The 13,484-nt window shown below is 43.6% G+C and overlaps 1 protein-coding gene across 7 annotated transcripts in view; it reads left to right on the top strand.

The window, feature by feature from the left end:
• sorcs2 (sortilin-related VPS10 domain containing receptor 2) overlaps positions 1-13,484 on the top strand; it is a 318,274-nt gene that overhangs the window by 143,838 nt on the left and 160,952 nt on the right. For all 7 annotated transcript variants that reach the window (XM_056368848.1, XM_056368847.1, XM_056368846.1 and 4 more), the window contains exon 3: positions 8,832-8,931. In XM_056368848.1, the coding sequence (XP_056224823.1) occupies positions 8,832-8,931 (100 nt within the window). The remainder of the gene's footprint in view (positions 1-8,831; positions 8,932-13,484) is intronic.

The following is a 13,484-nucleotide window of genomic DNA, read 5'->3' as shown; positions in this document are numbered from 1 at the left end:
ATTGGTGGCCTCTCAGTGACATCACATCCTCTGTGATCATGTGTCAGTGTGTTTGTTTGACAGAAGCTCAACATTGACTTTTATCTAGTTTTAAGCCACATACACTTTTGACACCTTGGTGGTTTTCAGCTCTATATTTGAAGCAGATGAAGGATTTTAGTCGTCGGACGTCTGGATCTGAAGTTATCAGAGAAACAAGCTGAGGAAATGTTAGACAGCTCAGCTCCCAGCTGCTGGAGACGTCCTGTACTTTGTCACTGAAGAGCGTCAGTGAATCTCTGGTTTTAATCCCCTGGTGTGTTTGTTATGGAGAGGAGGACACCTCTGTGGACAATTCAGCTGCTGGTAAAAACCTGCTGAACGTCTGGTTCATAAGTTATCAGAGAAACAATCAGAACAAAGGTTAGCATCAATCTCAGCTCCAGCTCTTCCCTGAGTCTCTGTCCTCCGTACAGCGTCGCTCAAACACTGACTTTAAATGTCAAACTGCTTCATTCAGTGTTTTTAATGGTTAGAATCACTGGGTCTGTTTGATTTCCTGAACCACTGACACTGAAGGAATCCAAACTGGTAATGGTTGTGAAGATAACAGCTCCCATGATCCCACGCTGTCTTTATTGCCTCTGTGCCAGCAACAGCCAGCGCCAGAGGAATACTGTTTTCCAGGTTGTCTGTCAGTATGTCCGCCCAATTCTCATGGACATGATACCTCAGAAACACCTTGATGGAAATTCTTCAAATTTGGCGCAAACATTCACTAGGACTCGAGGATGAACTGATTTGATTTTGGGGGTCAAAGGTCACGATTAACCTCACAAAACACGGTTTTGAACTTGTGATCACAATATCTCTGTAAGGCTTTGAGGGAATTATTTCAAATTTGGTAAAAACATTCATCTAGACTCAAGGACAAATTGATCAAAATTCGATGGCTAAATGTCAATATTTGATGATATTGATGTGACGATATTTGATGACTCTGGATAAACGGATGTAATCTGAAACTAGTCTGAGTGGAGGAGGCAGACAAGCACGACGAGGTGATTCTAGTTACTACTTATTGTTTTGATTGAGTGACTCCTGGAGGGAGAAGTCACAGACTGTGTCTTTAAAGTACCAGTTCACACAAATTATAAAAAAAGTTATATCTTCTTCACATTCAGGGGTATTTAGCTGTGGAGGATAGTTTTGTTTTTATATGCTCATGACTCGTGACCTTTATTTAATGACTAGAAAAATGGGAGTGGCTTTCCTTAACAAGGTGTTAGGGCTCACCAGCAGAGAAAGAGCAAGTAACCCACTCACCAATGAGGAGCTTTGACTACAAGTGCTGCCTCTTTGTGTTGAAAAGACGCAGTTTGATCTGATCTGGATTCCTTCTAGACCCCCCTCCCTTTAAAGGTTGTCTACACTGGAAGGAGACTGGAACACCACAGAGGGATTACATATCCCATCTGACCCGAGAATTATTATCTCATGTCCCCACAGATGGAGCTCCTCCACCAGTCATTGTTGATGCTCGCAGCATTGAACAGCTGCATCTCTTCCTGTTACTTTGGATAATCTTCAGATGTTGCTGTCAGGCGTTTTTCGTTCAGACTTCTACTTTGGTAGAAAGTGTCCACAGCAACAGTTTCCTCTCTTTGGTCTATAGTGGTGTCACGAGCCTGTCAACCCTAACACCATCCTGCAGACGTGGCGACTTGTTTCCTCTTTCATGAGTGGTGCCCAGTGTGGTTGACACGTCTGCTGCTGTCATCCCAAGTCCAAAAGAACTTGAGCAGTTATCCTTTTAGCTGTCATTTTCTGGAGGCATCCGCAGCTGAGGAGCACTCACACTAACGGACTCGCTGTTAAAAATCTCTTTTTTTCCGACTGTGCGACTGTCACCACCACTTTCATCACTTCAGGGCCACGAATGTCTTGAAAAGACGGTGTCGTAGTAGCGAGTAAACATTTCCACAGCCTTTTTCTATCAAAACAGTGTTTCCTCAAAAGTTGCCTCACAACTGTCCTGCAGCTTCTCTGTATCTGTATTCTCTATATCATTCTACAGTGCATTCTGCAGTCAATAAAGCCGGGCTTTGATGCAATCAGGCCGTAGCAGATGGTCATAAAGCCTTTGTCCAGGTTACACCTGAGACTCCCTGAGCTTTATCATCCATAACCACTGCTCTGCTGTAAAAGCAGGGAGAATACACAGATAGATGGCACTGAGGTGTTGCCTGGTCTCTACAAAACAGCTGCAGTCAAGCAGAGTGGTCATTTTTAAAGGATGATGCGAGGCCAGAGAGAGGTCAGAATTGATGACCTGTCCATGTGTGGAGCAGATGGGAGCGTCTGACTTTCCTTTATTCTTTTTTTTTTTTGCATCATAGCTCACATGCTCATTATCTCAGCATCACAGAGCTGTGTCATGAAACTGCATTTACCATTCTAAAGCATAAAAATGGGATTGCACTTGTTGAAACTGCAATATGTCAGGTGGTATTTATGACGCCTTGCTTTTAACCACTATAAATTAGCTTCAACGCTAATGGTGGCCCTCTCTCAGCAGTAATTTTAACACTAGTCATGGCAATTACCTTTTCTGTGATAAATCAAAAGCTGCCATCTCCTGCTAATTCCCTGCTCTTTCATTAAGAAAGATGGGGAGGCTTAGATTGTTATGGTCGCTCAAGACCTGATCTTTAACCCACTCTGGACAACATTTGGCACACATTCTTTGGGATGCAGCTAATAACCCCAGTGAGTGATACTCTGGCAGAAAGACAAGTTTGCCTCATGCTTCATCACTCCTGTCAGCGGAGTGGTGGTGTTGTAATGAATTGCAGATTTTCCCAACCTTGTGTCTCTGTGGCAGTGCTGCAGGTTGCACAGATGATTGAAAACTCAGACACATTCTCCACAGGCGGATACGGCTCAATCCTCCGTCTTATCGGCGGACACTTGCCTTCTTCCTTACTGCTCCCCACTTGCTAGTTGGGCTCCAGGGGACATCTGTGTGTCAGCCAATCACTGATGAGCCTGATCGTCAAACCCCACAGTCTGGCAGTCTGGCCGTCTGGCTGTCCAGCCCTGATTCGGACTGACAGCATCTGTCTACCTCAGTGTTTGACTTCCTGCAGAAATCCGACATGTCAGGACACATCCTGCTCCTGTATATGTCCCCTGGCTTGTCTATAACACACCACATCACTGCTCTGCTTCATTTCATCCAGAGTATCAGTGATGTGCAACTTCACTCTTCACAAGAGAGAGCTCAGATTTCAGTTCAAACTGAGTTCATACTCCCAAAAAGTGAAATAGTTCAGATGTCCAAAGGTGTTTTTTTTCCAGGGTTGTCGGCACTTGTACGTGATATATCAGTAACACCTTGACGGAACGTCCTCATATCACACTGATTAGATTTTGGTGGTCAAAGGTCAAAGTTCAAGGTCACAGTGATCTCACGTTCCCTCTACTTCTGGCACTCTGGGACCTCACAAAACACGTTTTTTAGCCATAACTCACAAATTCAGACACTAATTATGACACAATTTAACTCAAATTTGCATAAGGACAAAATTAAGTGATAATGTTTTATATCTAAAAGGTTAAAGTTCAACTTCACTTTGACATCATAATGTTCTATAAAAACACTTGTGGCCATTATTCAATGCTTTTAACAATTGATAATAAATTTAATTTAAATTGAAAATAAATGCTAAGGCCTGGCTGCTGTCAATTTACATCACATGATGAGCTTTCACCTGAGGTCATCCGTGATGTGCCCTAACGGAGGTGCAGCTGCGACCCGGGACAGATACTCAACAGGAGACATATTAGCATTTCATTTCCCTCTCAGAAGGAGGAGCTCTACCTGGCAGGAAAACTGGGTTTGCAACAGTTTAATGTGTGCACTGTTTTGCTGTATTTTACAAGAGCAAGTGAGAACGTTGTGTATTTGCACTTTCCACAGTACGAGCAGACGTTCGGAGACAACTAACGACACAGTAGAACAAGCATGAGCAGGTTTTAACAGGCTATCTGTGCGGTTTAGTTTCCTGCCCTGCTCAGAGTGGAAAGTATTTATTTAACTAATTATAGCTGTAGACGAAGCAGGACAGATTCTGGACCAGCGCTGTGGCTGTGGAGCAAACTCCTGGCAGTAAAGTAACATCCAGTCCCATCCACTCATCGGTCAGATTGATGCTACTCTTTGATGTTTGATAGGTGATAATCAATGATGTGGTTTGTTGTAAGATTCCGTACAGGTTGCTATAATTCAACAGGTTATGCTGTAAATTGTTAGCCAGTGCAGGAGCGCTGCTCAGCCCTCACTTCAAAGTGCTGAAGATGAGCTTGTCTGCCTGACAAGGTTTTTAATCGGAAAGAAATATATGCCGGGGTGAAGGGGATTCTTCCTGCCGCTTCCCAAAGTCTCCCTCTCTACCTTTTCACTAGCACCCTTACTGACCTGTCCTAACGATACCAAAACACTAACGACAGCTCCCTTCTATAATTGCAACAGTTGTTAGAAATTGCTGGAAAATACTTTAAGCTGGAAGGACACTTTTACTGTGAGGGAAATGTTAATTTCTGAGTCTTGACCTTCATCTCTGGACCTGACTTAGTCACACACAGGCTACTGGCACACAGAAGCTTATAGACTTAACACAACGGGGCGAGGGAATCCTCACTTTAAATTACTTAGAAAAAGCTAACAGCAATAACAGTTAAACTGATTCAAATGTTAAACAGCAATATCTGTTTCTTGCAATGATGTAACAACTCAATCTACCAGTTCACACTAAAGTGAAGGTCCAGGTCCCTCACCTCAAGCAACTACACAGATTCAAAAGTTATAAATGTACAATACAACAATTGTTTTCATGATAAAGTTACTCTTTCCCTTTATTCAATCCAATAGTACAACTCACAACCTCCATTATTATCCATTGACAAGTGCTGCTCCAGTCCCACTGTTGAGGCCCTCAGGCCTCAATGGTGTCCGTTGACCAGCACCCCAGGCCTTTGCCTTTTTTTTTTTTTTACATACCCCTGTTTAACTTTGAGCACCTTCCTCTCTAAAGGTCTCTGCACATGTCAGTCACAATCCATCACCAGCTAACACGTTGAAGATCTGCGGCTGGATTTTCATAAATTCATTAGAGACGAGTTTCCTCGTATCCGCTCTTATTTCCCCCTCTTCTCTACATTTTTTTTTTTGTGTTCTGTCTCATCACACGTCGGCTTGACACTCCCGATTTGTCTTCCCCGAGACGTCAGCCGCTGGGAGCAACCTTGACATATTAGGACATTAAATCTGAATCAGCACCTGTCGCCCGCCGTAAAGTGCTTCCACATTTCTCTGTTTTCTCAAGCGCATCAAGGAAAATACAATTTCACCCGCAGTTGTCTGTCTCGTCACATCCACTCTCCTGTCCACCTTTCTCTCCCCTTTTCTGTCTCTTGTTATTCCTCCTCTTTTATAACCCAGTATTCTAGTGGTTTATGTTCTTCCAATGTTATTATTTCAACTGTACGGCCTCTAACAAATCACTTGTGTCCGTGGCAGCTTTGTTAAGGCGAACAGGATGTTTATTCAAGCATATCTTGATTGTGATGTTTGAGGACATATCGTCTGAAGTGAACGACACTGTGACACATCTCAGTAGAGAAATGAAGGGTAATATAAGCAGTAACAGTGTGTTTGTCTGTGTCCTGATGCCCCACTTTCCTGCCTGAATGTCATTTTACCAGGATTGAGGGCTGCATTTAGAGCAATAGATAAAATTTTAGTTCCTTTTTTTCCTCCCCCATCTTCTCTGTTCTCTGCCATCTCATCGTCTCATCTGCTCCCCACTCTGTTTCAAAGTAATTATTCCTCATTAATCTACAATAGCTCCCTACCAGTCTATTAATCCAAAGGTCTGGATGGCAAAATGAGCTCTCTTATTAACTCAACATCATTATTCTTGCCATATAAGGCGCTGGGGCAGCTGATTTTCTACAACAACCCCCACCCAAACCCCAAATTAGCCTTATTAGTGGCATAACGTCTTTCCATTGCCCCCTGACTCCTCTCCCCTGCTTTTGTAACATTTTTCAGCTGCTGTTTTTTTTAATGATTTTCACATGAGCAACCACAAAATCCTGTGTCCAGCAGATGCGGATACTCAGCAAGTAACATGTATAGTTGTTGGTTCTGCACGAACAAGAGAAGACTGCCCCAGTTTTTTCGCAAATTTCCGACACAAATCTCACTGATATAATTTGTTCATATGTCTGAATGCTTTAACAAAGCTGACACGTATAACCACCTAGTCATTTCCATCTGTTGACACCCTGGGTCTTTAACACCAGATGGATGGAGGGAAGGAGCCTCCATGGTAACAGGCCCTTGGTGGTGAGGGTAATGAGGACAGAGAGATGTGTACAGTCAGCATCTATATGTTGAGATGTGTTTCTGGGCAAGAGGCCCGGTCCCACCGATCATTAAGTCCTGCTAATGAAAGACTATGAATATGTAATAGAGAGCTCCGTGTCAAACAGAGATGTTTGTTCCAAGGAACACACGGGGAATGATGATGTAATTTTTTGATGATTTATCATTCAGCAAAATCAGTCTTTAGTATATTTTCATATCACATCAATCAATTATAGATTTTTACCAGTTCTGTCATTCTGTTATGAGTCAGAATGATACAGTCAAAGCTGCACTAACCACTGCTTATAGCGGCAAACCAGAGAAAATTCCCACTGACTCTAAAGCCCCTTTTCCACTGGTTAAAAAACCTGCTAAGACCCGCTAACATCAGGCTTTTGAGGTCTTTCAGAGCACAGACACTGTAGACACACCTGTCACCTGTCCAGCACGGTGCTGTTCAACCGGAAGCACCGCGGCTACACCGCGGTCAGGGATGAAAGAGTGAGCTGCAGCCCCGAATTAGGCAATTTTGTGATTGGCTGGAGAGCTAAACAGTGGGTTTTACCAGCACTGAAGCCCCAGAGACTTTGGACATCATAACATCTTGGAATATATCATTTAAATCTGATAGTTTCTTGCAATAAAGTGGTGGTTGGTTACAGTCCTCATGTTTGATATGTCTGAATTCAACATAAGCAGGTGAATCCAGGATGAGTTTTGAATCTTGTATAGATTCTGAAAACAATGGCTGCCTGAACGGAAGGGAAATCAATATGCAAACTTCTGGTATGCTGCTTGGAAAAATGGTCAGCAGTGAGGATTGTATAATATTATAATGTTTAGAATACATTAAGTTACTATTGTTGTCAAAAAGGAAAAAAAAGGCAGATGGACGGTTCTAAATTTGCTTTGTTTATTATCATCACTCACTCATTAGGAGCAGATCTGAGCTCAGCGCTCTGTGTGGTTCCTCCACTTACACCCAGATGATCCAGCCTCTCAGTGGGCCTCTGCACAGCAGGCCTAGCGGGCCCTCACTCTATCCACAAGTGAGTCTCTGAGATAAGCACTGAGCTCTGGCTGCTAACACAGCCATCAGCGCTAGATCTGTCCACGTCCTCCAAGTGATCCTGGGTTAAACACCGCACACAGGCCGGCGAGGAAGATGAAAACACTTGCCAGCTCACCGCAGAGAAATAGCTCACCCCTGCTATGCCACTCCATTTTCTCCAGCTGCATCAGAGCACTCTGGGAGAGCTGATTGCTGAACGGCTTGGCAGGGCTTCGGGGTGGGTATGTGTTTCATTGGGTGTGTGTCCATTAGTGGTTGATGTCCCACTGCGCGAAGGAGTAAATCCTCTCATCCTTAACCAGGCTGACGTGCTAGCTCATCATTGTCTTTCATCAAGGCCTCTCCTTTCCGGCTCCCTCCTGTTGAACCCTCAGCCCTCGGCTAAATGCTGCAGCATTTCTTTTCCTCTGTGCCTTTGGACTACTTTTCCAAATTAGCCCCAGAAAGCTGTCAGAAGCTACACACCAGAAACGGCAAATGCAAATATGCAGTATGTTACATTTGCATTCTGTAACCTCTACTTACTCCTCAGATAAATTCAGTTTCTTAATCTGTCATAATCAGTATTTGCTGCTTTAATCTCCCTCGCCTGCATTATTTGGTTGAGGAGAATGTTTCCCCTCTATGCTCCTGACAGGAGTTTGAGGCATTAATTATACATAAGCGGTCACCTCACTTCAGCCTCGCTGAGCTGAAACCTGTGCTGTTTTTCAAAACCTGTCACAAGCAATCACCTTCACTCTGCTCGCTGGGTGTGACTAAACCGGACTGGAGAAACAATCCTAGCAGCTAGCTATCAATCTCAAACACACACAGTGCTCCATACCTGCTCTTAAACCTGAGAGATTTGGGGACTGGCCATTACTTAATTGCTGCCCCGGGGCTGTTTTTGCATCGTCGTGGCGATGAAGGTTGTCCAGCCAATTCTGATTTGTCACTGAGCTCAGAAAGCAGAACACAGAGCGGTAATATGGTGCACGGAGGGTTGAGAGAAAGTTTCCCTTTTTCCAAGGTTCTTCATGGAGATGCTGCTTTTTTCAATCTGCAGGAGAACAATAGTTCTAATCTAATGAACTGAGCGTCTCCTGTTACTATAAATATGTCACGGTTACAATAATAAACACGTGGATCGTACCGAGAGCGGCGTACCAACCTTTGTTGTCATGGATACTATAATAACGGCCACGGTTTGGTTAGGTTTAGGAAAAGATCATAAGTACTTCCTCAACATTACATGGTCTTTGTTGTCATGGTTACAATATAAACTGCTAGTTTCACATGGGAATCGAACACTGTTCTACTGTGAGACTTTGTCCCCTCTTATTCTTGTTTCTGTCTGCGTTTCAGATCTACTGACTACGGCACCACCTACACCAAACTCAATCTGATGCCGGGGACGACCATCGTAGTGACCAGTTTCTACATCTGCCCGACCAACAAGAAGAAGGTAGGAGGACGTATTGATTGTGGGAATGATTGTGCCGTCTGTGGACCTGCTGAGATGGACGGCACATTCTCTCCTCTGAAAACTGCCAATTTCAGTGGGAAGTAAAAAAGCTTTTCTCCAGTGTGTTGCTCAAAGTCCGTGCTGGATGTCTGAATGAATATTTACACAGACAGGCTGGGCTGGAATTACAGGATATCTAGTGTGTGATTTGAGAATATGATCCACTTAAACTAAAGACGCCCTCCTGTTCTTTAAATTATTATCTGTGCATGGCGACTACACTATGGTTCTGGTGAGACAGCTACATAATTATGTATTTTGAGGGAAGTATTCCTTATTCTTTAGTCCACACATGAAAATTGGACAACTATTCTCTCACTTGTCTTCTATGGGCCGGTCGTCTCTTGGAACAGCTGATTTGTAGCAGATAGTATGTAAAGATACAGTTTGCTAGTGGTGCCGGTTCTACACCAGCCTGATGCATGAATAAGAAATATATCCATATATGAGGCAAACATTTCAATCAGAGATTAGTTTATTTTTAATGAACATTCAGAATGACACAGCTGATTTTCAAAATAAAATACACATTGTACATTTAGGCCCAGAGCATTTCTAGAAATCGGTATAGGTTCATAATCTGTTGAACTAAGTATGACCTCAATGTCAACTGAACCTCATATGGATCTGGTAAACCAACAGAGCAGGTAGGGGGCAGGCAATATGTTTTTTCTCCCAGGAAGCAGTGACATGACCCCCCACTACTCGTAGTAGGGCCTTGCAGTACACTACTGAATGACGTGCATCAGACGGTATTTAGAAATGAGTATACGCCGTATACCTGCGTATACCTTCCACTGCACTACTGCACTACTTCCTGCAGTGGCGGTAAACGTTAGAGTTCACAAACCGTGTGCTGCAGACGCCAAAATTAACTTCAACTCCACAATGAATGAATAACGACTGGGTTGAAAGAGAAACTGTGACAGGATATCTGCCCTGGCTCCGACACAGAGACGCAGAATGAATGAATGGTCTGAAAGCAACACAGACACTGAATTATCTCAAAACAAAAACCATAACCTCCACCTCCTCCATCACCAACATCATTTGAACGATACTGTAATCACATATAGATTTGACATCCGGAGGCTTTAATCATAACAGCTAATGTTTGTGTAATTACTGACTCCATTCTTTGGTAGAAATGCATTATGGGTTTCATTTTTGTGATGTGATGGTGCAACTGATCTTTCTAATCATTTGGTATTTTTGCACAAATTTTTGGCTCCACATCAGAGACGGCGAGTCGAGTTTGCTACTCGCCGCACACACAGTGACTTGAAACTCGTCCTCAGAAGACATGAGACACGACTCGCACTCGAGATTTTAAGGAGCGTGTTCAGACATGTTCACCCATGACTGTCGTTTATTTGTCAGCAGGATTCTGCAAAAAAAAAAAAAGTAGTGAACTGATTTGCACTGCACGTGGCGGAGGAGGGATGGAGCCAAGGCCATTGAAGAACCCAGGAAAATAATGAATTCTGGTGTGTGTCGGGCATGGAGTGGCTAATTGGGAGGCATGGGAAAATTCCTGGTGGCGGGCCGTGGCTGTGCTGTTGTGCCTCAAGGGTGAGGGAGCAATACATAGGAGCAGAGCAGCAGAGTGTTTTCAGGACCACAGCTGGCGATGAGTCCAGTTTTACAGAATAAGCAGCAGGCAGAAGACAATAGGAATGTAGTTTGAGTTGATTTATTTGTTGTAAAGCTGTGGTCTCTCTTTCCGCAGAAGTTCTACATGCGCTAATTAAATTACTCAAGGTCTGTGTGATCGGCTCAGATCGACTGCTTTCTTTGGAGCGTTAACATTAAGGAAATGTCTGATGAACCGAATGTCATTCTCTCCCTTATTATCATGAGAAACTCTATAGATAAAGCAGATGAAGGAGCAGATGATCAAACGCTCATCACAACCATGATAGACTTGACTTTTTTTTTTTTTTTCGTGGATTGTTGAGAGCATTTCACCACTTACAGAGAAATAGCCTTGCAGTTACAAAGTAGAGGTCAGCAGCAAATGAACATCATGGCCTTTCCCCACAACCTTTTTCCTGTTTTATTAAACGATATGTATCCAACAGAATTTCCCATAACTAGGTTACAATCTGAAAAAGGGATGTATATTAACCCAGGTGTATAGTAACATGTTGGGAGACAATCCAGTAAGTTACATAGATTTCAAGAAGGAAGACAGATTGTGTGTGTATATACATATATATATATATATATATATATATATATATATATATATACACACACACAACCACCAGACAAACAACCATGGGGCAATTCATTTGTTAACTCCATAAAATGTGGCTGTGGCTGTCATACATAGGAAACCCATTTTGACCATAACCTAGTAAACCTATTAAATATGCCTTCCAATATTTTGTGCATCTCTGTCCAGAAATGTCTTATTACTGGACATTCCCAAAATATATGCCAATGATTGACATCCTGGCTCCCACACAGTCCCCAGCGCTTCCTCCTCTCCTGTAGGACTTGCAAGTCTCACAGAGAAGCTCTTCAGGGCATTTCTGTTCCACATACACCCTTCGGCCAGTCACTATTTCTACCCACGTTCCAGTTCTTCGATCCGCGGGCAGCTCCAGAAGCAGGCAGCCAGGCGTGGACTGAAGCAGTAATTCTTCATCCCAGGCCACCTCCTTCACACAAACCACCAGACTGCTAATTTTATGGGCTAACGGGCTAACAGACTAATTATAAATTTTGCCACTATGTTCATCCGGGAGGAAATGTTTCCACATTATAAAAAATAATACAAACAAATCGGAAAAAAATATATTCAACTATAAATATTATTATTTTTATTTTGAGCATTTGCACGTAAGTTGGAAAGTGAGAGTCATGCTTAAGGTTCGCCACCTCATACCTGCTTATTATATGATCACTGGTCAAGTTGAGTGTTCGACCCAGGCCCGGTGCTCCCGACAGGCTGTACTGCCACTGCAGGTAAGGTGAAGTGAGAGCCAAGAGGTACAGTAGGTGACTCAAGCTGAGATACGAGTGGACTGCCGACTGTGGCAGCCTGTCTAATTTGGCAGGCGTTATCACCGGGGTCCAGGGTTCTTCCGATCGATCAAGAGATAGAAGGAGATTTGATGTAGTCACTTTTCTCTCCCTCTCTGCTTCAGTACACACACACACACACACACACACACACACACACACACACACACACACACACACACACACACACACATACACAGAATAGTGTGAGGGCCAGACAGCATGAGAGCATTTAATTGCATGGGAATGGAGTCATCCTAATTTCCCTTCGGGACAGAAAGAGAGACAGATAGGGAGAGAGGGCAGGGGTTGGAAGTGTGTGTTGTGACATTAAGATGTCTGGTAATATGAGCTGGGGATCAAGCTGCTGCTTAAACACACCTCCGGGCCGGGTAGAACGGGCACGATGGAGGCTCAGGTTCAGCGCTGCTTGCTGGAACCGGTGTGTGTGGGCGTCTTGTGTGTGCTATTGTTGGTGTGGCAGGAGCAGTTGTGTGTTCTTTTATTAAAAGCGGTGTATGGTAGGTTTATGATCATCAAACACTTTGATCAATCTAACTAAATATCAGTATGCAGCCATGTGTTTACCTCTTTCTTTTTGGTGTTGAAATCGTGAGTGATCGTGCCCCCACACTCATACAAACACACACATACGTGAATGCACTTTGATCAATAGCGCTAATCACATCAGAAAACAGCAGACGAGCGGGTCTGTGATCCCTGTGAGGGGATTACACACAGTGTGAAGGGATCACACGGAACAGGTGTGAGGGGCCTTGGGTAATCAATAGGACTAGAGGCAATTAGAGGGAGAGGTGAGTCTTCAGATGGAGACAATGTCATCCTCTCTTTGTCTCTCTCCATGGCTTCATTGAGGGCTCCATTAAAGATCCGCTCAAGACCCTTTGCGGGAGAGGTCTCCCAAGGACCCTTGACACACTTCAACACCAATAGAGTCGCAAATAAACTTGGAGACTGGAGGCTAAGCGTGCTCTCCCTCAGCAATTTCCTTTAATGGTGGTCTCCAGAGGGCTGTCGGCAAGGAGAGTGTTTGCACAAGTCTATTTTCTTGTTGTCGAGTGTTAAAAGAGACTTATGCTCATTCACAGCTCTGTATTTCTATTCTAGGACTCGCTATGCATTATTCACAGTTCAAAAAGAGTGTTTATTTATCTCCTCCTGCCTGTAATGGAGCCCCTCTGACTGAAACAGGCAATATTAGCTTGGGCCCACTTTCCTCTGATTGGCTGAACACCCTGTTAAGAGGCAGCGCACCTGCAGCTTGTGAGCACTGCCAAATCCATCCATACATGTTCAAGCTCAGATCCAATCCAGAGTATGAGAGTGGAACAGCAGAGATTACAGCAGGACATCTCTGCTCTCGGTTCTTATTGTGTCACGTAACAGTGGATTCAGTCTTTCAATCACAATCCGCATATAAAACATGACAGTTAGTAGCTGTA

Source organism: Seriola aureovittata, chromosome 23 (assembly GCF_021018895.1).
Source record: "Seriola aureovittata isolate HTS-2021-v1 ecotype China chromosome 23, ASM2101889v1, whole genome shotgun sequence".
Lineage (NCBI taxonomy): Eukaryota > Metazoa > Chordata > Actinopteri > Carangiformes > Carangidae > Seriola > Seriola aureovittata.
The sequence above is the reverse complement of the archived record's forward strand: the minus strand, read 5'-3'. Positions and strand labels throughout refer to the sequence as shown.